This window comes from Ailuropoda melanoleuca, chromosome 8 (genome assembly GCF_002007445.2).
Source record: "Ailuropoda melanoleuca isolate Jingjing chromosome 8, ASM200744v2, whole genome shotgun sequence".
Taxonomy (NCBI): domain Eukaryota; kingdom Metazoa; phylum Chordata; class Mammalia; order Carnivora; family Ursidae; genus Ailuropoda; species Ailuropoda melanoleuca.
Window position 1 is genome coordinate 60,046,741 of NC_048225.1, and position 24,487 is coordinate 60,071,227.

General features: G+C 42.0%; 3 protein-coding genes across 5 annotated transcripts in view; 2 read left to right on the forward strand and 1 right to left on the reverse strand.

Moving 5' to 3' along the window:
* The window catches only part of LOC100482330 (olfactory receptor 481), a 118,086-nt gene that overhangs the window by 76,370 nt on the left and 17,229 nt on the right, over nt 1–24,487 (forward strand). The gene's annotated exons all lie outside the window — the stretch shown is intronic.
* Nucleotides 11,077–12,047, forward strand: LOC100482578 (olfactory receptor 10Z1-like). Its single transcript, XM_034665606.1, is given in 3 exon segments — nt 11,077–11,165; nt 11,167–11,714; nt 11,749–12,047. Coding segments are annotated over 3 exon segments (936 nt in total).
* Nucleotides 20,322–21,266, reverse strand: LOC100476547 (olfactory receptor 502). The gene has a single exon (XM_002916157.1). The coding sequence runs from the start codon at nt 21,264–21,266 to the stop codon at nt 20,322–20,324; it is 945 nt and encodes a 314-aa protein (XP_002916203.1).

Genomic DNA, 24,487 nt, shown 5'->3' on the forward strand with positions numbered 1-24,487 from the left:
CACCTCTCCCAAGAGAGCTCTCCCAGTTGTGAACTTTTAGCGCGAACTTCCTTTGTCTATAATTCTCCTTGAAATTCTCATTGACAAGCATTTTTGAAGCAACTAACATGCAGAGTTTTATCAATAGATACATTGTGACTAAAATCTGGGTCTACTTCAAGGACCTCGCTGGCTGAGTGCTGCAGTAGCTATAAGCAGGAATGGCTTTTCAGAATGCCCTGGTGCCCGGGTCTTCCTACGCAGGCCCCTGCAGAATACAGAGTTCTTCCGTACTCTCAACCCATTGTCTCCTAATGGGGACATCTTGCGAAACTATAGTACGATATTGCTGTTGATGTTGCTTAATCTTTATCTTTTTTGTAAACAAAGTACTATTACAGTCTGTGTCGATTAATTTCCATATCTTAAATCTTAGTGGTTCTGTTTCTGTTGTTCATTATTTGCACCAGCGGCTCCCACGTTTGCTACTTTGTTTCCTTTCTTGCTAGTCATTATCTTTCACCTGCTAGTTATTGCATTTGAAAAGTTGTTGATAGAGATCACTGTGGCTTGAGTTGTTTGGTTATTCAGTTCACCTTGAGGCACCATCTTATATCCAGGTTCAAGGCTTGAGACTACATCTTCAGGGCTGCAAATCTGCGGACACTTGGTCATTTCAGGTTTCCCCTTACCCTGAGGATGTATGTGAGCTGTATCATTCAGAACCGTCACCTGGACATGTCCTCAGTTTTGGCTTATCGTCTCCTCCCAAAAGAACCCTAAATCCTCTGCCTGAGTTGGTAACAACACTTCCTTCTGACTTGTCAAATTCTCTCACAGCAAAAGCACTTTTTTAATAAGGATTTTAAAAATATATATTTCTAAGTAATCTCTGTACCCAATAGGGGGCTCAAACTTACAGCCCTGAGATCAAGAGTCACATCCTCCACGGACTGAGCCAGCCAGGTGCCCCAAAAAGCATTTCTGAGTGTTAGGTCAGCTTCTCTGGGTTCTCAGTTTCTGGTGAGACAATTCCTTATTATCGTCTAATGCTGTATTTAGGATCTATTTAACCTTTTAGCATCTGCTTTCGTTGTGCTCACCATTGGATTGGTTAAAATGATCAAGGCTGCCATTGCCCCAAAGGCAAATCATATGCTTATGAGAGGGAGATTAAACTTGCACATACATACACAGGTAACCATATTACCTGACGAGACATGTCCTCACCTCCTACATCTTTGCTCAGATGCTATCTTCCCAGTGAGACCTACATTGACTCCTCCTGGCCCCTGACATGTTAGTCTTCCTTACTCTGCTCTGTTTTTCCTTTCTCTAAGCATGGCTCTCCTAATAATCTGAATCACCAACTTGTTTGTGTCGTTGCCTCTCCCATGCTGTAGGATAAATTCCATGAGGGCAGGTTTCTCTGCGTGATTGTCACTTCTATTCCCCGTAGCCTAGGACAATCCCTGGAATATAAGATCATTCAATATAATTTTTGATGGAAGAACAGATGCTGAATAAAATAATTAATGCCCTATGAGTTTGTCAGCGAAAAGATTTTGTGTCTGAAACACTAAAGAGGGGGCATGAAAAGTAAATCAATGTGATTGTTGTCAGCCTATAAAGGTGGTTAAGTCTCTACAGGGTACAGTCAAAAATTCAGAAGAGAGACCATCCAGTTCCTTCCAGTTTCCTGAGCAGGATGGGCTTGACCAGGAACTCTTCCAAGACTTTGTTCANATAATAATAAATTAATGCCCTATGAGTTTGTCAGCGAAAAGATTTTGTGTCTGAAACACTAAAGAGGGGGCATGAAAAGTAAATCAATGTGATTGTTGTCAGCCTATAAAGGTGGTTAAGTCTCTACAGGGTACAGTCAAAAATTCAGAAGAGAGACCATCCAGTTCCTTCCAGTTTCCTGAGCAGGATGGGCTTGACCAGGAACTCTTCCAAGACTTTGTTCACTCCTTGTCCCTAAGGAGGCCAGGAACCCTGCTCATTCCCACAGAGAAGCCACCTGTTTTAACCTGACACAATTCACAGGTCAGTCAGGGCCATCCCACCCTCTTCCCCTCCGAGTACCCCAATATGGTGACTGGGCCAGAGGTCAAGTGCACAGGCCAGAATTTCATGGGTCCACAAAGCCCATCCTCAGCAGATAACCTTCCTGCAAGAAAAACAATTCCACCAGTTTTCTATCTGGTTCCGCTTTTTCCTTTCCTCTCAGAGGTACTCAGCCATACCTAGAGTTATCACACTCACTACAGGATAAAATGTTACTGAAAATGGACACAGTCTAAAAGGTTTGGAGGTACAACAACCCTAACTTATGGCAGAGGACAGTTGAAGAAAATATATGATTTAATTTTAAAAGGGTTTCAACTGATAAGGTATTTCTTCACATGAATCAATATGTGTTTCTAATTATGAATTTCATGAAAGTAACTCACTGTGGGCCTCTGATTTATAATTTTATATAAAAAAATCCACCCCTTCATTTACTAGAAAGCTCCACACTGGCCAATGACCTATGGACCCATGTGCTTAGACCATAGACACTATCTCCTTTTATCATTATGGTATATTATATCAAATATCATAAAATAACAGATTTCATTAAGAAAATATTTTTCTGCCAAGCTCTCTCTTCAGAGCCCCCTTCAGGTCACTGTTCCTGATGAGGGGGCTCAACATGGGGACCACCACCAGCTAGAACACAGACCCCACCTTGTTCTGGTCAGTTAAGTAGCAGGACTTGGGCATCACATAAATGAGTGTGTTGGTCCCATAGAACAGAGTGACCAGGGGCATGTGGGTGGCTCAGTCAGTTCAGCGCCTGCCTCCGGCTCAGGTCATGATCCCAGAGTCCTGGGACGGAGTGCTGGGGCAGGCTCCCTGCTCAGCAGGGAGGGAGAATGCCTCTCCCTCTGCCCCTTCCCCTGTTCAGGCTCTCTCACGCGTGTGCGTATTTTCTCTCTCTCTCAAATAAATAAAATCTTGAAAAAAAGAGCAGAGTGACCACTGTGAGGTGGGATGTGCAGGTGGAGAAGGCCTTGTGGCGACCCTCCGTGGAGCGCATCTTCAGGATGGTGATGAGGACACAGACACAGGAGACCACTGTGACGCACAGGGATGGAGCCAGCCGGAAATGAGGGGACAACAGCAGGGAGGCTGCTATCAGAACAGGAGAGTTTAACTAAAGGAGCAACATCACAGAAGAAATGACTGACTTGATTTAGTCCGATCTCTACTAATCAGCTCCAGTTAGCAGGAAGTGGAAACCCCAGCAGTGGAGGAGCAAGTGCAAGAAGACCCTCAGACAAGCTTCCGTCTACATGACTGGCAGTGATGGCCGGCGTGATGACTGGTCCCTCAGGAAGGCGCAGTCTGCGGCGGCCATCGGAGCCTGATGTTCGTATGCGATTTATGTTTAATTTTGAGCGTGCCTGTTAAAGTACAAACAGCTCTCGTTCCTGCACGTGCATCGAGACTGTCCTTTGGCAAGTTCTCCAAAAGCCGAGCCTTAGACCGCCGTTCTTATGCAAGTGGCTTAGTGAGTGTGACCTCCAGGGAGACTTACGGGGATGAAAGAGAAGCAGGAGAAGCCAGACAAAGCTGTGGGCGCCGCTGAAGGGTGGCTTCGTCCTGATCCCACCGGCAGCACTGGAGCACGGAACGGCGCCTCAGACGTGTCCCACCCGGCAGCAACGGGGTGTGTTTGTCATTGCTCCTGAATCGCTGTTTCCTTCAGTTGTTGGCTCTGGGCGGCGCTGGGAGTAGGGACATGCACTCCCCGCCTTCCGGTCAGCTGTGCTCCTTTCAGCGCAGAGCAGTTTTCAAAAGAGCGAGGCTGTGAACGTTCGCAGCTAGCTCTCAGAGGGGCAGTTCACTGGCTTGGCAAGAGAGATCTGCGAAAGCACAGAAATGTCTGTCCAGCTTTAAAAGTCCCGTTTTACTGTTACCTACAGCTTGCTGGACTGTTGCATCGCCTCTGTTCGCACTGAGGTTCTGTTAGCACCGAGTGGAGGACGTCCAAAGCAAGCGTCTCTCCTAATAGAATTCCTTGTAAATTTTTCTCTTGGGTTTTAACCCAAGACTTCTTGGATGGGTGGCATTTGTTCTGAACCTTGAAAAATGAGCAAGAGTTTGAATAAGTAAACTCGGGAAAAGGGATTTTCAGAAAGAATAGACTTCAGTATGAAGAAAGTGCAGAATTTCACCAGGAGACAGCGTATTGACGGGCTCGCCACAATTGTTGAGGGTTCTGAGAGTAGATATTGGAGAAAAGACTTGATAGTGCGCTAGGTGGAAAATAGCACAGATGGTGGAGAACGCACTGATGAGCGAGGCAATTAGAAGCCGTTGTGAGTCTCATGAATGGCAGTGCAGTGACTGGGGAGTTTCTTTTTCAGCAAGATCCTCCCCAGCAGAGTGGCCTCAGGAGAAAGAAATCACAGCGCTCACGCTGCGTGTTCATTTTCTTCCTACCCGCCTTCTTCTGAACGTTTCCCGGGCACTGGCTTCTCAAGACCCGCCATTCCCTTGCCCTGTGTTTAGGGCAGAGGAGATCTGAGGGACTTGGCATATTTTCAGAACTATAAAATAATTATATTTTACTTCCTGTAAAGTTATGTCCCCTGAGGGAATGTCTACATCCCAAGATATAGTTTTAACAAGTTGAGTTTCCATCATTTTGATTGTCATTAAGAACATCATTGGAAATTCTCTGTGGGAGGTCGAGATTTAAAAACCTTTTTGAGGACATCACACTGGGTATTAGATCCACAGAGCATAAGACTTCTGGTGTCTAAAGCACTGGGCTCCAGATAATGGTCTCCAGGGGCCCAAGAAATCTCATTAAAATTTTCGTGGTACTGAGTTCCATCCTTAAGAAATGGAGAAGACACAGCCTTTTATGTGATAGGAGACTCTAATGTCAACAGGGACAATCACTTGAAAATTATCCCTGAATTAGGGCCATATATGAACTCATAGGAGGAACTTGAGAAAACCATACTTGACTTGTAAGACTGTACGTTCTTCCTCCAGCTTATACCTGATGATTTTAAAGAACTGGGAGATGATCTTCCTTCTGTGGAAGGTAGGAATTTTAGAATTGCTTTACTCCCCACAATGAACATTTTTCTATATCCTCTAATAATTAAGTACCCATGGTGTTAATAGCCTGTTAGAGGGTATTAAAGAAACTGGCCTCAGAGAAGCTGGAAATTAAGAATGTTGCCAATTCCCTACTCCTGGTAGAGATAGAATCCCAAACTCTCCACAGGGGAAGATTTGAAGAACTGAAAACAAAGGAATAGGATAGTAAACTCAAGGTAAAATTCAGGTTAATAAAGATGGTAAGGCTTGGGAAAAACAAATAGAAGAGCTGGAAAAATGGATAGGCATCTTGCTCTCCAGTACTTACCAGCATCAGGAAGAATGGAAATAATGTCATATTGACGTAATCTTCTATCACTGCTGTACCAGAATAGAATGAAAAAGAAAACAGAATTTACCATCAACACGTATGAACAGAAAGTATCATGAAAGTCAAATGTTTTCAACCAAAAATAATGAGAAATGTTGTGCGGAGTACAGACACCCGCACGGCCTGGACATTTCTCAGAGAGGCTTGCAAAAAACTTGTAGTGGATGTGAGCAGAGATGTGTTGTTTTCTTAAGGCTTCTCTGGTGACACTGGCATGCCCCTTAGCAGATGATCACGTATGTTGGTCAAATGTGATTCAACGCTGCGGTAAATAGGGATCATGTCTAGAGTTCGCAAATGGTAGTTTCTTTCTCCTAGACTTTAAGCAACCACTGCTAGAGTATTGAGAAATTTTTTGTTCACCTCTTGGAAAATAAAATAAGCAAGAACTCTCAGAGAGGCTTGCAAAAAACTTGTAGTGGATGTGAGCAGAGATGTGTTGTTTTCATAAGGCTTCTCTGGTGACACTGGCATGCCCCTTAGCAGATGATCACGTATGTTGGTCAAATGTGATTCAACGCTGCGGTAAATAGGGATCGTGTCTAGAGTTCGCAAATGGTAGTTTCTTTCTCCTAGACTTTAAGCAACCACTGCTAGAGTATTGAGAAATTTTTTGTTCACCTCTTGGAAAATAAAATAAGCAAGAACGTAGGAAGCGTCTATACATGTATTCACACTACTAGGTGACATTATTCTTCTTAAAAAAATTTTATTAGAGAATGTGTGCATGCAAGCAACGGGAGGTGGGGGGTAGGGGGAGGGACAGAGGGAGAGAAAGAGAGAATCCTCAAGCAGGCTCCCCTCTGAGTGCAGAGCTCAAAACAGGACTTGATCCCAGGACCCTGAGATCATGACCTGAGCTGAAATCAAGAGTTGAATGCTTAACCAACTGAGCCACCCAGGTGCCCTAATAGGTGACATTATTCTTAATATCTATTTAGAGAGCAACCAACCATCTTCAGGACATGTCCACACAAAATAAATACTAAGTCGACCAAGTAGTGTATGGATGAATACACTGACGTAATAATTATGGAGGCTTTCCAGAGAATACACTATTTTATTTCATTTTTCCTTCAGATTTTGTTGTTTTTTTTTTAAGATTTTTTTTTTTTTATTTATTTGACAGAGATAGACAGACAGCGAGAGAGGGAACACAAGCAGGGGGAGTGGGAGAGGAAAGAGCAGGCTCCCAGCGGAGGAGCCCAATGTGGGACTCGATCCCGGAACGCCAGGATCACGCCCTGAGCCGAAGNGTTTTTTTTAAGATTTTTTTTTTTATTTATTTGACAGAGATAGACAGACAGTGAGAGAGGGAACACAAGCAGGGGGAGTGGGAGAGGAAAGAGCAGGCTCCCAGCGGAGGAGCCCGATGTGGGACTTGATCCCGGAACGCCGGGATCACGCCCTGAGCCGAAGGCAGACGCCTAATGACTGCGCTACCCAGGCGCCCCTTCCTTCAGATTTTGAACTAATCTTAGTAAAAACTGTGCATTCATGAGGCTTATGTTACAATTTGGGGGACATAAAATTTTAAAATAAATCTCTGCCCTGTCTAATATAGGTGTCAAGCTAAAACGTTTTTTTAATTTAAAATTTAAAATAAACCCTCCTCTCATCACGATAAAATGGGATGTAAATCTAGAAGAAGAAATGACCAACATAGGCAGGGAGGTCTGGGGAGGCTTCAAGAGGGAAGAGACATTGAATTGTTTGTTCACAAGAGCTCAGTTTTAGTGGGCATAGGAGGACAGGAAGAACATTTTAAGTTATAGAAAACATGTGCACAGTAGAAGAGCCATGAAGGACATATTGTTGTTTGGAAACAGTGGGATGTTTCCCGTCTAGGGAAGGTTGACAGCAGGAAATGAAGCTGGACAGGTGAGACCTTGAATGCCGTGCTAGGGCACTTTCGTGAGAGAGGTTTTATTATTATTAAGCAAGTGTGTCCCCAGACTCTTGCTGCCTTGCTGTAAATATACTGTGTGTGCACACTTAACAGCTGTATCACCTTCAGCAAATCAAGTAACTCGCTAAGCCATAGTTTCCTCACTATAAACACGGTCCTAACAGCTCTTATTTCTTAGGATAGCTGCGAGGGTGTAGGAGACTCTATAACTGACTCATGCAATAAAGGTTAGAAGTTATTAGAATTAGCTGGTGTGTAAGCAAAGGGGATCTGAAAGAAGTCTACATTGAAGAGATGTAGTGCGATTATAGATAGAACATAGAAAAGCTGGTGGTAGGGGGCGCCTGGTTTGCTCAGTCGCTTGAGTCTCTGACTCTTGGTTTTGGCTCAGGACATGATCTCAGGGTCCTGAGATCAAGCCCCATGTTGGGCTCCAAGCTCAGTGGGAAGTCTGCTTAAGATTCTCTCTCTTCCTCTGCCTCTACCCTTCCCCCTGTATGTGCTCGCCCTCTCTTCAAATACACAGGGGCGCCTGGGTGGCTCAGTCGATTAAGCATCTGCCTTCGGCTCAGGTCATGATCTTGGGGTTCTGGGATGGACTGCTGCATGGGGCTCCCTGCTCAGTGGGGAGCCTGCTTCTCCCTCTCTCTCTGCCCCTCCCCCCTGACTTGTGCTCTCTCTCTTTCTTGAATAAATAAAATCTTAAAAAATAATAAAATCTTTAGAAAAGAAAAGCTGATGGGACATGAAGGATAGAACTGGAAGAGGAAAAGGTGAGGCTGTTACAGAAATTCAAATGAGGGGTAGAGTGAAATGCAGGAGACATTTTTTAGTTAGGATCCTAGAATCTAGAAAATGTAGGCAACAAAAGAGAATGAGGAATCAAATTAATCTAAATGAGGGCCTGAAAACTGGGTAAAAGTCTGACAGGAAATAAAATGGTGCAGGGGAAACAGAGGCAGAGGGGCACCACGTAAGAAGGCACAGCGGTGTGAGGATCACGATATGCTCAGGAAAGGGAGGATGCTGCTGCCTGGGTGGGCAGGTAGAAGGAGGTGACAGAACTGAGCCGGGAGCAGTGTTTACGGACCAGTTGTGATGAGGACTGGGCATCATGCTGGGGTATTTGGATTTCCTTCTATACACAGCGTGTAGCTATGCACTATTTTTGACACTCTCAGTGACTTAACATATCCTGTGTTTAGGAATCCAACATCCGATCACAGGGTGGTGAATGAAATGAAAATGCAACAGATTTGTGACTAATGGACAACTATGCAGGTGCCATATTCACCCTGTGGGAAAGGTCCAGGAGAAGAGCAGGGGAAATAAAAACAAAACCAAACAACAACAACAACAACAAAGACGAGAGCAAACAGACATCTGGAATTTTGGAAGTGACTTATTGGTAAAAGGATCAGGAAGGAGTCAAAATGGGTCTGATGGTGGCTCTCTGATGTGTATAACGCAATCTGGAAATACAGGAGAAAACTCTGACGTGTGGGGAAATATGGACAGGTCTGTTCTGAAAATCTTGCACTCAACACTTGAAGAGCACTGTCGCACTGGAAATGTGCCAGAGGACGTTGGAGATTCGTTTTTGGTAGCAGCAGAAGCTGAAGAGTCATGCAAGGTCAGTGGTAGCTGAAGCAATGAGAATGGAAAAACATTTCCTGTAGAGGTAAATAGGGTAACCTTCAGAGGAACAGGAGCCTGGTATGGTCTCAGAGACAAGCCATGTGGGTCTAGGCTGAAGATTGCTCAGGTGGTTGCGTTTGCCACACAGGAACTTTGTGCTGGCTGTGAACGGTACTGTTCTCTCCTGACCTTCACCTCTTGGTGGCTTGTTGACATTCTAGTCTCCATGTAAGTATGTCACCTCCTCAGAGAGGGGGCTTCTCTTACTTCACAGCCAAAAACAGTCACTGACTCTCACCTCACAGATCCTATGTGTCTGGCTTCATATTGTTTCCCGTGTGCAAAAATGCCTGGCACATCGCGTGCATTTAGTCAGTATGTATTGAATGAGCTCATGACTTCTGTAGTCACTTCACCACCCTGTACCTTGCTTTCATCTTTTTAGAAATCAGAATGAAAATTCCACATAGACTTGTGAGGATTACGTGAGACAGCTCTATCTAAACCCACCACGTTACAGGTATTAACTGGGTGCTGGTTACCTGGCCTGACTCCTCCTGTATTCTTTGCCCAAAATACAATGCAAATAGAAAACAGCAACTCTTCAACCATCAATATATTTGTTTTCTTCTTCTTTTGTTTTTAATCTTTGTGATTCCTGCAGAATAATTTTCAGCCAGGGGTTATCTCCTTCTCTTGTACACTCCTTCAGTTTCCACTGCTGATGATTTACTATTTTTCTTTCCCTTCAACTTTAACAGTGACTGAAATTAAAATTAAAATTCTGTTGTCTCCTATCACTTTTCTGCCCTCACCTCTTATAAGATCAGATGCTGAATGAACAATCTAAATAGAAATACGATTTGCCAAATTGATCTGAAGAATTTGAGTTGGTTCTATTCAGATCTGCACTTCAAAGTAAACCATGTAACTAGTATATCTGCTAGAAAATGTCCTGGATGTTTTGCTAAAAACTCAAAATTTGACTAGAATGTTAGGACTGCAATACGCCATTCTAGAATGAGACAGTACCTTCAAAATCATTTTGACTTCAAACTAGACCGTTATATTAGGCATCTGGAAAAAAATTTTCAATGAGAAATTCTTAAGCACTTAAAATTATTGATATGTATTAAAAGCTAATGATATTATATATCTCGAGCTTCAAATACTGCCGTGGATAGAACCCAGCAGAAGTTATAGGTCGCAGTCATTGTTATGGTCTAGTCATTCCTACAGTTACCACCTTTGGAGCTGCCTCATGACGATGCACTGATGAAAAAGGATTGGATTGACTTCCCTGAATTTTTTATTTTTAATTTTTTTTAAAGGTAATGGCTTTTTTTTTTTTTTAAGATTTCATTTATTTATTTGACAGAGAGAGAGAGCCAGCGAGAGAGGGAACACAAGCAGGGGGAGTGGGAGAGGAAGAAGCAGGCTCCCAGCTGAGGAGCCCGATGTGGGACTTGATCCCAGGACTCCGGGATCACGCCCTGAGCCGAAGGCAGACGTTTAATGACTGAGCCACCCAGGCGCCCCAACTTCCCTAAATTTTTTAAATGCCATATTCATTTTAAAGAATTTAAATGATTGGATTATATTGCTTATTTAATCAGTAGTTTATTGAGCACTCCTAAGTACCAGGTTACCAGTAGATCTCAAAAAGTATTTGAAAATGTGGCATCACAAAATCAAGTGCGTGAGAACAAAGCAATGTCACTCATGTTTTCCTGCTTGCGTGCACATCCTGATCGGAAAAGAGAGAGATAAGAGTGCTTTTGTGAGTAAATCCAAGAAGGTATTTGGTCCTTTATACAGCTTCTCACGCTAGCATCATTCTCACCACGCTGACTCTTGAACTTGACTTCAGCCAGGTGCATTTAGGGTCCCTTTCTCAGGCTCTCCCATGAAGGGTTGCCTGAAACGTGCCCCGGGTCCCTTGACTAAAGTCTCGGTGACATCTGTGCTGCATCAGCTTTTTACACTCATCTGAGTTTTAGCCTCAGGAAGCGCTCCATCTTTGGAAAACTGTTGCTGCCTCTGCACCAGGAAGATGAGCAATCATACCACAGTGAGCACATTCCTTCTGTGGGGCTTTTCCAGTTTCCCAGACTTGCGGGGTCTCCTCTTTGTGATGATTTTTCTCCCATGGGATCATCCTGACTGCAAATGTGTCCATAATGGTGGCCGTCAAGCTCAGCCACAACCTTCACACCCCCATGTACTTTTTCCTCTGTGGCCTGTCCTTTTCTGAAACCTGTAGCACTATGGCAATCATCCCCCGCATGTTAGTGGACTTGCTATCCGACAGCAAGACCATTTCTCTTCCTGAGTGTGCCACGCAGATGTTTGTCTTCTTCGGCTTGGCAGCCAATAACTGCTTCATCATGGCTGCCATGTCCTATGACCGTTACACTGCCATTCACAAGCCACTGCACTACCCCATCTTGATGACCCATAAGATCTGCTTTCAGTTCATCACGGCCTCTTGGATGGTTGGCTTCCTGGTTTCTCTGGGCATCGTCATTGTTGTATTCAACTCGTCTTTCTGTGACTCCAACACCATCCAGCACTTCTTCTGTGATATCTCACCTGTGGTCTCCCTTGCCTGTGACTACACCTCGCGTCACGAAATGGTTATTTTTGGGCTCTCTGCCTTTGTGTTGGTGGGCAGCTGTGTCTTCATCGTNCTTTGTGTTGGTGGGCAGCTGTGTCTTCATCGTGATGTCCTATGTCTTCATTGTGTCCACAGTTGTGAAGATGCCCTCTGCCAAGGGGAGGTATAAGGCCTTCTCCACTTGCTCCTCCCACCTCACTGTGGTGTGCATACACTATGGATTTGCTGGCTTTGTCTACCTGAGGCCCAAGGACAGGGACTCGTTCCGTGAGGACATGCTGATGGCTGTCACCTATACAGTGCTGACACCTCTGCTTAACCCCATCGTTTACAGTCTCAGAAACAAAGAAATGCAGACGGCCCTAAGGAAGGTACTAGGCAAGACAGGTTCATCCCTCAGAGGGTGAATAAAAGGACACTGGACACTTAAAAGTGTATAGACTGCTGATAAATAAAAGTGAAAAAAGTGGAGTATTTCCAATAAAATCATCACTTTGGGTACAAAGTAATTAAAGTATTAACTAATTACCTGATTTATCCTGACATCACCATTGTTTCTAGTACAAAGAGTGTATAGTTTTAAAATATGTGTAAATATGTGTGTGTGGTGTATGCATGTATGCATATAAGCATGCTTAAAGAATCCAAACATGTTTTTACCACAGTATTTTCACCATAGGTGTCTGGTGTCCTTTCTAAGAACTTTTTGACTAGCCCTATATTGAATATTTTCTCCACTTTTTTCCAAAGGTTTATAGCTGTACATTTTACATCTAGGTCCATGTTCTATTTTGTGTTAGTCCTTATGTAAGGAGTGAGATTTATGTCGAGGTGCTTCTGCCCTCCATGGGTGTCTCATTGCTCCAGCAGCATTTGTTGAAAGGCCTTCCTCCTTTCACTGGATTGCTTTTGCACCTTTAAAAAAAAAAATCAGTTGGGCATGCTCTTGTAGGTCTTTGTCTGGGTTCTTCAGTCAGCCTCCGTGATTTGTGTGTCCTTTCTTCCACTAGTACCACCCTGCCCTGATGACCGTCACTAAGTAGTAAGCCTTCATACCACGTAACGTGATTCTTCCCACCTTATTCTTGTCTTTCAAAAGTATTTTATATATTCTAGGACCTTTCCTTTTTAGTAATGTAAGCATTTAGTACTATAAATTTCCCTCTCCGCACTGCTTTACCTGAACCTCACATGTTTTGATATGTTGCTTTTTATTTTCATCTGTTGTATGTATTTTTTAAATACTGAAGTCCTGGGTCTTTTTTTATCATTTATTTTCTGTTTAGCAAACTTCATTTAGCAATTCTGTAAGGTCGCTTTGTTAAGAATAAATTCGCATAACTTTCTTTCATCTGAAATGTCTTTATTACTCCATTTCTGAAGGCTACATTTTGCCAGTCGTAAATTTACATTTGACATTTCTTCACTTTTACTACAGACAGTTCATCACTTATGATGATTTTGACTTGTGATTTTTTTGACTTTACATTGGTGTGAAAGCAATATGCATTTAGTAGAAATCCTACTTTAAATTTTGAATTTGGATCCCTTCCCACACTCATGGTGCTGGGCAGCGGCACGGAGCCACAACTCAGCCATGCAATCAGGAGAGTAAGTAACTGGTACACACACAACTGTTCTGTACTTAGGCAACCATCCTCTTTTCACTTTCAGTACAGTATTCAATAAATTACATGAGATATTCAACACGTTATTATAAAATAGGCTTTGCGTCAGATGATTTTACCCAGCTGTGGGCTAATGTTAGCGTTCTGAGCATGTTTCAGGATGTTCTGTAGGCTGGGTGTACGAAGTGCCTTTTCAGCCCTGGTGAGGTGTAGCTGCAAGCGACGTGTGAGTGTGTGTGTTCAGCTTTCTGTTGAGCGCTACTGACACAACTCTAGCAAAATGCCCCCTGCAGATGGTTGAGGTGGAAGTCCAGCTGCCCAGTCCGCCCTGATGGCTCTTTCTTAGCGATAATGTGACCCTGGCTACATGCCTCCTTGCCTCTAAGTAAGCTCAGCTCCTTGTTGGGCTCCACTGCCCTTAGGGAAGGGGGAAGTAGAGAGCTGGTTCACGCTGTCTTATCGCTGCGGGGTGTGGGTGAAAGCTCAGCTCAGCAGGTGCACTCCCAAGTAGGGTTGGAGGCAGGACAAGCAGAGTACCATTAGCCCCACCTCACATTCCTTCATTAAGTCTCATGCTGCCAGGTGACAGTGGAGGCTCATTTCCCTTTTTGGACCCAACTGACATTACCTGGGCAAGGGAATAGGAGGAGGGGTGGTGTGAACATAAGCAACCTGCTTGGCCTCGCTGAAACCTGGGGGGGGGGTGGCAGGTATGGTTTTCCGTAGGTATTTTGAGTAAGGAAGGTATGGCCAAAAGGTTTTATAGTCTGTTAAGGCCACTCTTTTCCAGTTCTTTGGCTAGGAGAAACTGGGTTTTCTTAAAGTTCTTTTTGTCTGTGCCTCTTGGTGGCTCTGGATGGGAGGCTTCGGTAGTACCCTCTCCAGGATATAAGGAAACCCAGGGACTCACTGCTGTGTTGTTACTCAGGTCCCAGAGTCTCTAGGAGGCCGCCTTCTTCTTTCTGCCTTTAGAACCTTCCTGTGCTTATTCGTTTTATTTATAACAAATTTTTTGTGTTTGGTGTGTGTGTGTGTGTGTGTGTGTGTGTAACAAGAGGGGAGGACCTGAGAGGAATGGAGCCACTTCATCTTCAGTGGAACCAGAAGTGTATGCTTTCAAAAATTTAGAGATATTTATCTACCTTCTAATTTATTTTTTTGCCAGAAAGTCGGCCATTAGACCAAGTTAGCCTGACATATCCAACAGAGAAATCTGTACCCTGAACTCTGAACAGTAAGGGTTGACTGGAGGGCAATGTGTCCGGGGCGGATGAAAGTCCCCTGGTGGTGAAGTTCTCTCCAAGAGCCCCTCGGTCCAGCCTGTCAGAGAGCGTGGGCCTTAAAAGGAGGCAAACTGTTCAGAGGACATTTGTGACCTTGAGCTTTTGCTTCACCTTTATGCGCCTTAGTCGCCTCCTCTGTAAAATACAGATTAGGAAAAAAAAACAACCTTCATAAGGTTATTCTGAGGATTAATTGGGTGAATACGTGTAAATCCCTGAGAACAGTGACCGGAATATACTAAACAATCTCATAGTCTTCACTCCTGTTGCCCACACTGGTTCTACTGGTATGACTGCTGTCACTAACGTTTGATTTCTAGATCTTCTCACTCTCCAGCCACGGAAATACATGAGGGAGACATTATGCAGCAGAGGGTGACGACAGAACTTCTTACTAAATGAGGCTGGGATTCTAGTCGCCCATCTGTGAAACAGTGTGGAGGCAGTGGCGTAGCTGTGCTGAGCACAAGTTTGTGCAAAAGCCTGTCACAGCCATAGCAGGAGCTGACCCAAGCCCTCAGTCCCTGGAGTCAGGCTGACGCGTTCAGCAGATCGGAGGCCTGGATTCTATGGCAGCAGAGTCAGTGGTTCACACCAGACAAAAACTCAGTCATCCATTCCCTTATTAATTTTTCACTCATTTATTTCAAACATGCACTTACGCTTACTGTGTGCCAATTAGATGCGTGGGGAAAGGACAAAGACACGGTGTAGCTATGGAAAGCTTTCAGCATAGTGGAGAAAATAAATATTAAGTCTGCAAGTGCACTGAATATTCTGAAGAAAACACACAGAGTTCTACAGGTGTGCTTAATTGGTTCCGGAGCCTCAAGAAGGCTTCCCAGATAGGAAACGACACTCAAGTTGGTATCTGTAGCATAAGTAGGTGTCACCAAGGGGAGGGGGGTAATGAATTCAGGCAGAGGCATTGCATGTGAGAGGGTGCTGAGGCAGGAAAGGCTATGGACATATTTAAGGATTTAAAAGAAGACCAAATGATTGATTCTTAGAGTTTGGGTATTTGGAGACCAAGGGAAGAGTGGTGAGAGGTAAAAATAGAACAGCGGCTGTAGTCAGGACCTGTGAGTCATTTTAAGAATTATTGCCTTTTCAGGGGTGCCTGGGTGGCTCAATTGTTAAGTGTCTGCCTTCGGCTCAGGGCATGACGCCGGAGTCCTGGGATCAAGCTCCGTATCAGGCTTCTCCTCTAGGAGCCTGCTTCTTCCTCTCCCACTCCCCCTGCTTGTGTTCCCTCTCTCGCTGGCTGTCTCTCTCTCTGTCAAATGCATAAATAAAATCTTTATTAAAAAAAAGAATTATTGCCTTTTCAAATGCTACCAAACCTTTAAGGAAGAGTTTTATACCTATTCCACTCCAACTATTCAAAAAATAGAAGAAGGAAAACTTTCAAATTCATTCCATGAGGTGAGTATCACCCTGATACCAAAACCAAAGCTACCACAAAAAGGGAGAACTACAGGCCAATATCTCTGATGAAAACAGATGCAAAAATCCTCAACAAAGGACTAGCAAACAGAATCCAACAATCCATTAAAAAAAATCATTCACACAATTAAGTGGGATTTATTCCCAGGCTGCAAGGGGCAGTTCAGTATTCACATATGACTCAACATGATACATCACATCAGTAAGAAAGTATAAAAACCATATGATCATCTCAATAGATGCAGAAAAAGGATTTGACAAAGTACAACATTCATTCATGATAAAAGTAGGTTTAGAGGGAACATACCTCAACATAATAAAGGCCTTATATGAAAAACCCACAGCAAACATCATACTCAATGAGGAAAAAATGACAGCTTTCCCCCTAAAGTCAGGAACAAGAAGACAAGGATGTCCACTCTCACCACTTTTATTCAACATAGTACTGGAAGTCCTAGCCACAGCAATTAGACAACAAAAAGAAATAAAGTTCTCCAAATTGGTAAGGAGGAAGGAAACCTTTCACTATTTGCAGGTGACATGATACTATATATAGAAAACTCTAAAGACTATACCAAAAAACTACTAGAACTGATAAATGAGTTCAGTAAAGTCATAGGATACAAAATAAATGTGCAGAAATCCATTACATTTCTATACCCTAATAATGAAATAGAAATTAAGAAAACAATTCCATTTACAATTGCACCAAAAATAATAAGATACCTGGGAATAAACTTAACTGAACAGTTCAGTGACCTGTACTATGAAAACTATAAAACAATGATGAAAGAAATTGAAGACAACACAAAGAAATGGGACAACATTCCAAGCTCATGGATTGGACGAACAGGTGTTAAAATATCTATACTACCCAAAGCAATCCCTATGAAAATACCAACAGCATTTTTCACAGAACTAGAACAAAAAATCCTACAATTTATATGGAACCACAAAGACTCCAGATAGCCAAAGAAATATTGAAAAAGAAAAGCAAAGCTGGAGCTATCATAATTCCGGACTTCAAGTTATATTACAAAAATTGTAGTAATCAAAACAGTATGGTACTGGCACAAAAAAAGACACATAGGTCTATAGAACAAAATAGAAAACACAGAAATGTACCCACCATTATATGGTCGGTTAATCCTCAACAAATCAGGAAAGAAATTCTGGTGGGAAAAAGACAATCTCTTCAACAATAGTGTTGGGAAAACTGGTCAGCTACATGCAAAAGAAAAACTGGACCACTCACTTATACCATACAGAAAAATAAATTCAAAATGGATTAAAGACCTAAATAGGAGACCTGAAACCATAAAAATCCTAGAAGAGAGCACAGGTGATAATTGACATCAGCCATACCTATATTTTTCTAAATGTCTCCTCAGGCAAAGCAAACAAAAGCAAAAATGAACTGTTGGGACTACATCAAAAGAAAAAGCTTCTGCACAGCAAAGAAAACAATCAACAAAACTAAAAGGCAGCCTGCTGAATGGGAGAAGATATTTGCAAATGACATACCTGATAAAGGTTTAGTGTTCAAAACATATAAAGAACTTATAAGACAACACCCAGAAACAAAAGAATCCAGTTAAAAAGTGGGCAGAAGACATGAACAGACATTTCTCCAAAGAAGACATCCACATGGCCAACAGACACAGGAAAAGATGCTCAGCATCACTCATCATTGGGGAAATGCAGGTCAAAATTTCAGTGACGTATCACCTCACACCTGTCAGAATGACTAAAATCAACAACACAAGAAACAGCATTGGTGAGGATGTGGAGAAAAAGGAACCATCGTGCACTGTTGGTGGGCATGCAAACTGGTGCAACCACTGTAGAAAACAGTATGGGGGTTCCTCAACAGTTGAATATAGAAGTACCCTATAATCTCGTAATTGCACTACTAGATGTTTCTCCAAAAATACAAACATACTAATTCAAAAGGATACATGCACCCCTATGTTTATAGCAATATTATTTATAATGGCCAAATTATGGAAGCAGCCCAAGTGTCCATCAAAACATGAATGGATAAACAAGAAGTGGCATGTGTATATACAATGGAGTATTAGCCATAAAAAAAGAATGAAATCTTGCCATTTGCAATAACATGAATGGAGCTAGAGAATATAATGCTAAGTGAAATAAATCAATGGAGAAAGATGACTACCATATGATCACACTCATGTGGAATTTAAGAAACAAAACAAATGAACAAAAGAAAAGAAAGAGACAAAGCAAGAAACAGAGTCTTAATATAGAGAATAATCTGATGGTTACCAGAAGGGAGATGGGTGAGTGGATGGGTGAAACAGGTGATGGGGATTAAGGAATGAATGCATTTGTCATCATGAGCACTGAGTGGTGTATGGAATTGTTGAATCACTGTATTAGACACCTGAAACTAATACAACACTGTATGTTAACTATACTGGAATTAAAATTAAATAAAATTTGCCTTTTTTTCTAAGCTCTTTGGGAGAGATTAATGAGAGAAGTCATCTATTTAGATTTATGGTCATGGTTGTATGAAGAATGAATTGGAAGAGAGTGAGAGAGGGTAGAGGGAAGCTGGTTAGGGCTGTATTAGGATTTTCCAGAGATACAGAACCAAATATATATATATATGAATATATAAATACATATACAGAGAGAGAGATTTTAGGGAAGTGGCTCACATAATTGTTGGAGTTGGCAATTTCAAAATGCACAGTGCAGTCCAGCAGACTGAAAATTCTATAAGAGTTGGTGTTGTAGTCTTGAATCCAAAGGCATTATCCCTCTTTTTCAGAGGACCTCAGTTTTTTCTTTTCAGGCTGTCAACTGATTGCACAAACACCCCCCACATTATGGAGGGTAATGTACTTTACTCAAAGCCTACCGATTAAATGTTAGTCACATCTGAAAATACCTTCACAGCCACACGAAGACTGGTGTTTGACCAAACAACTGATCGCCATAGCGTAGTTGACACGTAAAATGAGCTATCACAGGAGTCCTACTGTAGAGTAAATGCATAAGGTGGTAGTTGAAATACAACTGCCCACAGTGAAATGAAGAGAAGTAGGAAGTAAGCAGGACTCTGAATGTATAACATTTTGTGACTGGATGCGGGAATGTGAAGGGGAAAAAGAAATCAATTTCTCTCAGGGTTCAGAATCCATAAACTGAATGAGGGGCCTCTTCCTGGGATACAGAATATTGGAGGGAGCAATTTGGGGTAGGAAATGATACTTCCGTTTGAGATAGTCTGTGCTTGAGTTCCATTAGACAAAAATATTTTTGTCTAAAACATTAAAGAGAGGACTGGGACAGAGAAATAAGTGTGGTAGTTGTCAGTACATAAAGGTGAGTTAAGCTTCACGGGGGAAACAATCCAGGCCCCTGCAGCTTCCCTCACAGGTGGTGAGTCTGCCCCTGAGCAAGTCACTGCAAGAGTTGTTTGTTCCCTTAGTCCCTGAGGAGTTCAGGAGCCATGCTCACTCCCACACAGAAGTCACCCGTTTGACCTGACAGAAGCATTCACAGGTCAGTTAGGGGTGTCTCGTCCTGTTCTTTATGAGGTCCCCTGCAACGAGGCTGGAACCAGGGACAGGGGACAAAGGCCAGCGTTTATGGGTCCACAGAGCCCATCCCCAGCAGTTAACCTAACTGCAAAAAAATGTTTCCAGTAGTTTTACTGTCTGGTTCCATTTGGTCATTTCCCCTCAGAATGTACTCAGTCATCATAATTATCATGCTCATTTCGGGATAAACTGCTGTTGACCTGGACTTAGTCTTAAAGGTTTGGAGGTACAATAACCTTAACTAACGCAGAGAGAACTGCTTTTAAAAAGATATGGGGGCGCCTGGGTGGTGCAGGCATTAAGCGTCTGCCTTCGGCTCAGGGCGTGATCCCAGTGCTCTGGGATCGAGCCCCACATCAGGCTCCTCCGCTAAGAGCCTGCTTCTTCCTCTCCCACTCCCCCTGCTTGTGTTCCCTCTCTCACTGGCTGTCTCTCTGTCAAATAAATAAATAAAATCTTTAAAAAAATAAAAAAATTTAAAAAATGAACAAAAGTTATGATTTTCAGTTGATTAGATATGTTTTCATGTGAATCAATTTGTGTTTATAATTTATTTTTTTAAAGGTAACTCACTATAAGCCTCTGATTTACAAATTCATATCAGAAAATCCACCCCCTATTTACTCTAAAAAGCTCCATGCTGGCTGACATATGGTCTGACATATTTAGACCACAGACACTCTATATCCTTTTTATTATTATATATATGGTATATTATTTTATCAAATACTATAAAATAACAAGCTTCACTAAGAAAATACTTTTCTGCTAAGCTCTCTCTTCAGAGCCCCCTTCATCTCGCTGTTCCTGAGGCTGTAGATGAGGGGGTTCAACATGGGGGCCACCACCAGATAGAACACAGACACCACCTTGTTCTGGTCAGTTGAATAGGAGGACTTGGGCATCACGTAAATGAAGGTGATGGTCCCATAGAACAGAGTGACCGCTGTGAGGTGGGACGTGCAGGTGGAGAAGGCCTTGTGGCGACCCTCCGTGGAGTGCATCTTCAGGATGGTGATAAGGATATAGACGTAGGAGACTGCTATGACACACACTGTGACTACGATGATGGAGCCAGATGTAAATGAGGGAACAGCTGCTGGGATGCTGCTATCAGAACAGGAGAGTTTAACTAAAGGAGCAAAATCACAGAAGAAGTGATTGACTTGATTTGGTCCACAGAAGAATAAAAAAGAGAAGCAAATAGTGAAAGAGGAAGCATTGAGAACACCACCTACGTAAGTCACCGCGAGTAGGCGAACACAAACTCGTGTGCACATTTTGGTTGAATAAAGCAGTGGGTTGCAGATTGCCACGAAGCGATCATAGGCCATGGCAGCCAGCAGGAAGCACTCACTTGACCCAAAGAAAACAACTGAACCCAGCTGCACGCCACAGCCAAGATAGGAGATTGTATTTCTCTCCACCAGGAAGTTTACAAGCATGTTGGGCGTGACAGAAGATGAATAGCCTATGTCAGCCAAGGCCAAGTGGCTCAGAAAAAAATACATAGGGTGGTGAAGCTGAGGAGAGATCCTGATCAGAATGATTGCGCTCAGGTTGCCAGATATGGTCACCAGGTAGATGCTGAGGATGGTCGTGAAGAGGATGACTCGAAGGACAGGGTCGTGGGTCAGGCCCAACAAAATGAACCCTGTCACTGCAGTGTGGTTCCCACCCCCCAGGGAATCCATGAGGCAACGGCGCAGCTCCCCAAATGAACCTGTGCTGAAAACATTACAGCTGTTATAAATCCGATGGCTTCATTTTTGTTAATACACAAAGAAGCTATTATAAACAAGTAAATATTCAAACTAAGTTTGGACTTTTTTTTTTTACTTCAGAGTAAAAAATTTATATTTTGCATATAGTTTTAGAGTAAAAAGTTTGTTTATTTATGTATATGAGTATTCTGTATTTTAAGAATTGTTATCAGCAGGAACTAGGAAACATTCAAATGTATACCCTTTTCTCTTTATATATTTATTTAAAAAAAAAAAGATTTTATTTCTTTATTCGACAGAGATAGAGACAGCCAGCGAGAGAGGGAACACAAGCAGGGGGAGTGGTAGAGGAAGAAGCAGGCTCATAGCGGAAGAGCCTGATGTGGGGCTCGATCCCATAACTCCGGGATTGCGCCCCGAGCCGAAGGCAGACGCTTAACCGCTGTGCCACCCAGGCGCCCCCTCTTTATATATTTATAAAATGTATTGAAAGTAGCTTTAAAGCTGAAGATTAAAAACATAACACTTATGTAAAGAACGAGAGGAATGGTAAAGCATAACAGAAAGGATAAAAATGTGTAAATATAGGCTATTTAATAGAGTCTTGAGTAATAGCTAACGTTATTGAATGCTTACTAAGTGGTGGGCACAGGGTTAAGAATTTTGTATATACAGTTTTTTAATTTCTATGAAATAATATTAAACATTTTTATATGATTTGTGGATGAAGAAACTGACCTAGAAAATATTAAGAAATTTATCTAAGTTTACATAGCATGTGGTTGAATCAAGATATGAATCCCAGACAGTTTGGATCTAGTTCATTCCTTTGATAACTACGCTATAAATGAAACTAAATAATACTTACGATGAAGCAAAGTCTCTTGGAAATGGGTGGATAAGAAATTACGCTTTCCACTTGAGGATCGCTAACGTATAAAAAAGGTACTAGTTCGTCACAAAGTTACAATATCAGTCAAATAAGACCATTTTTTTAAAAAGGAGAAATATAATTTTCTTGATAGGACAAATAAATAGAATTTCAAATTAAGGTTATAAATGAAAAGTCACCTTTTGTAAATTTATTATGTACATGTAATATTTACAATTAAAATATTGTCTTATCAAGTAGACGTCAATCTAATTACTATGCAAAATATATTAATATCTAGGGCATAATTAAACTACATTTATTCAAACAAATCAAATCATTTACTAATGTAGCAGTGCTTTCTCACTGGAGAATTATAGAATAAAATAATTTTATTTTTGACATAATGTACAGCTGGGTGAAGTTCCAGGCTGAAAAGTTAAGAAGTTTACCCATGCCCACCCAGCGAGTGGCCGGATTGAATCTCATCACCTTGTTTTCTGGCTTTGTATTCTAGACTTTGCCCATAGTATCTGCTTGTCTGTAAGCTAAAGCATTCAGAACGATAAATAAAGGACGACTTTCCACAAGATATTTACTAACAGTAAGTCCCAAAGCATCTGAAGGCTAGTGAATTTAGTAGCATTATTGCTGAGTTCCAAGTTTAGATGGTGTAAGAAGACCGTGCGAGTTTCTGGTCTTAGGAGAGGATAAATGATGAATCCTGGTACCTGGAAGTATGCCTGTTTATATGCGCTAAATAGACTGCAGAAATGTACGGTAATTCAGCTAAGGTCACTTGTTAGCTGCCTGCTGGGTTACATCTCCCTGTTTCTCCACAATGACTTGAGAGTACAGATAGAACTTTAGAGAACGGTATTAAGTCACAAAAGCCAAAATCCTACCTCTTGAAATAAGAATTCCTTCATCCTAGAGCGAGAAACTCAGTCATGGTTATATGGCAGCCATGCTATCTTATATTATTGTTTGTCTTTGGGAATAAATCTCTGAAGATTCTAGAGACTGAAATGTGAATTTAAACCACCAGGGAGTATTATCACATTCTTCAGTAAATATTGAGCAGTTCTCTTCACACAGACACAACTAATCTTTAAGGGTTCTGTCAATTCTCAAGTGATCTCTTTATTTTTTCTTTTTATCTCGGTAATGGTGTGCGTTCATTTGATGATTATTGGGAGTGTAATGTAATAAATTATGGCTAAATATTAGCTCTAAGTGTACTTTAGATATTTCAGGTTAAGGAATACTAAAAATATATAACTTGAGCTCCATTCGTTCAAAATGTGTTCATTTTATATTTTATAGTGATATCAGTAAGGCACTTGATTAGGGTACCTGGGGTAACGGGGTGGAATGCCATATAAAGTTGAACTTTAAATAACACGAGTTTTTAAATATGTATACATTTTTTTTTCTAGCAAAAAGTTTTAAACGAGTATCTTTAAAATTGTGTATACATCGGGAACTGTGTAGTAAAAAGATATTTGGGATGACTTCCTGATCAAACTTAGCCTGCATGCCTCAAAGGGATGACTACTGACTAGGGGTTTTTCTGACTGAAGGATGATGGTAGAAACAGCTGTCTTCAACCTGAACACTCTATCTAATTCTCTTCCTAAACCAAACTGTAGAAAGTCCTGTCTTACCTTCCTGATGCACCCTTGATGGATTTTCCAGTAAGAACACTAATCAGCCTTCATTCAGACTTGACTCCTTACTGAGCACTGTGCTTGATTTTTTAGTTACATTTTCTCTTTTAATCCTCATAATAATTTGAAGAACTAAGTATTTCCATTATTTTAACTTTACCGAGACAGAACTAAGGCTTAGATTAAGCCACTTGTCCAGATGTGCTCAAATGGTAAAACTAAATCCTGGTTCAAAATTCAGGTCAGACTAAATGCTGGAAGGTGTTCTCTTAACTAGAGCTGCCGCCCGGGCAACTTAAGACTTGAGTGCCTCAGTGATGACTACTGGTTCTCAGCCAGTCCTTGATTTAGTTTTCTCTCTCCGCTTAACGCTGCCTAATTCCCTAAAACTGACACGGTCTACTGTCTGGCCCTGAGTGATGTAGTTTTTGGAATGTCGGTGAGGTTGGTGGGGTCCGAAGCTGACAGCCAAGAAAGAATTCTTGAGGCGTCTTTGGTGCAGAAAGGTGGTTTTATTAAACCATGGGGACAGGACCCATGAGCAGAAAGAGCTGCTGCCCCACGGTTGTGAGGGGTGGCTGATGATATACTTGGGAGTTGGGGGAGGTAAGGAAAAGAGAGGTTTCAAAAGGATTTTCATATGTTAAAGA

Coding starts and splice junctions, on each gene's coding strand:
- LOC100476547 (XM_002916157.1), bottom strand. CDS start 21,266: ATGGATTCCCTGGGGGGTGGGAACCACACTGCAGTGACAGGGTTCATT.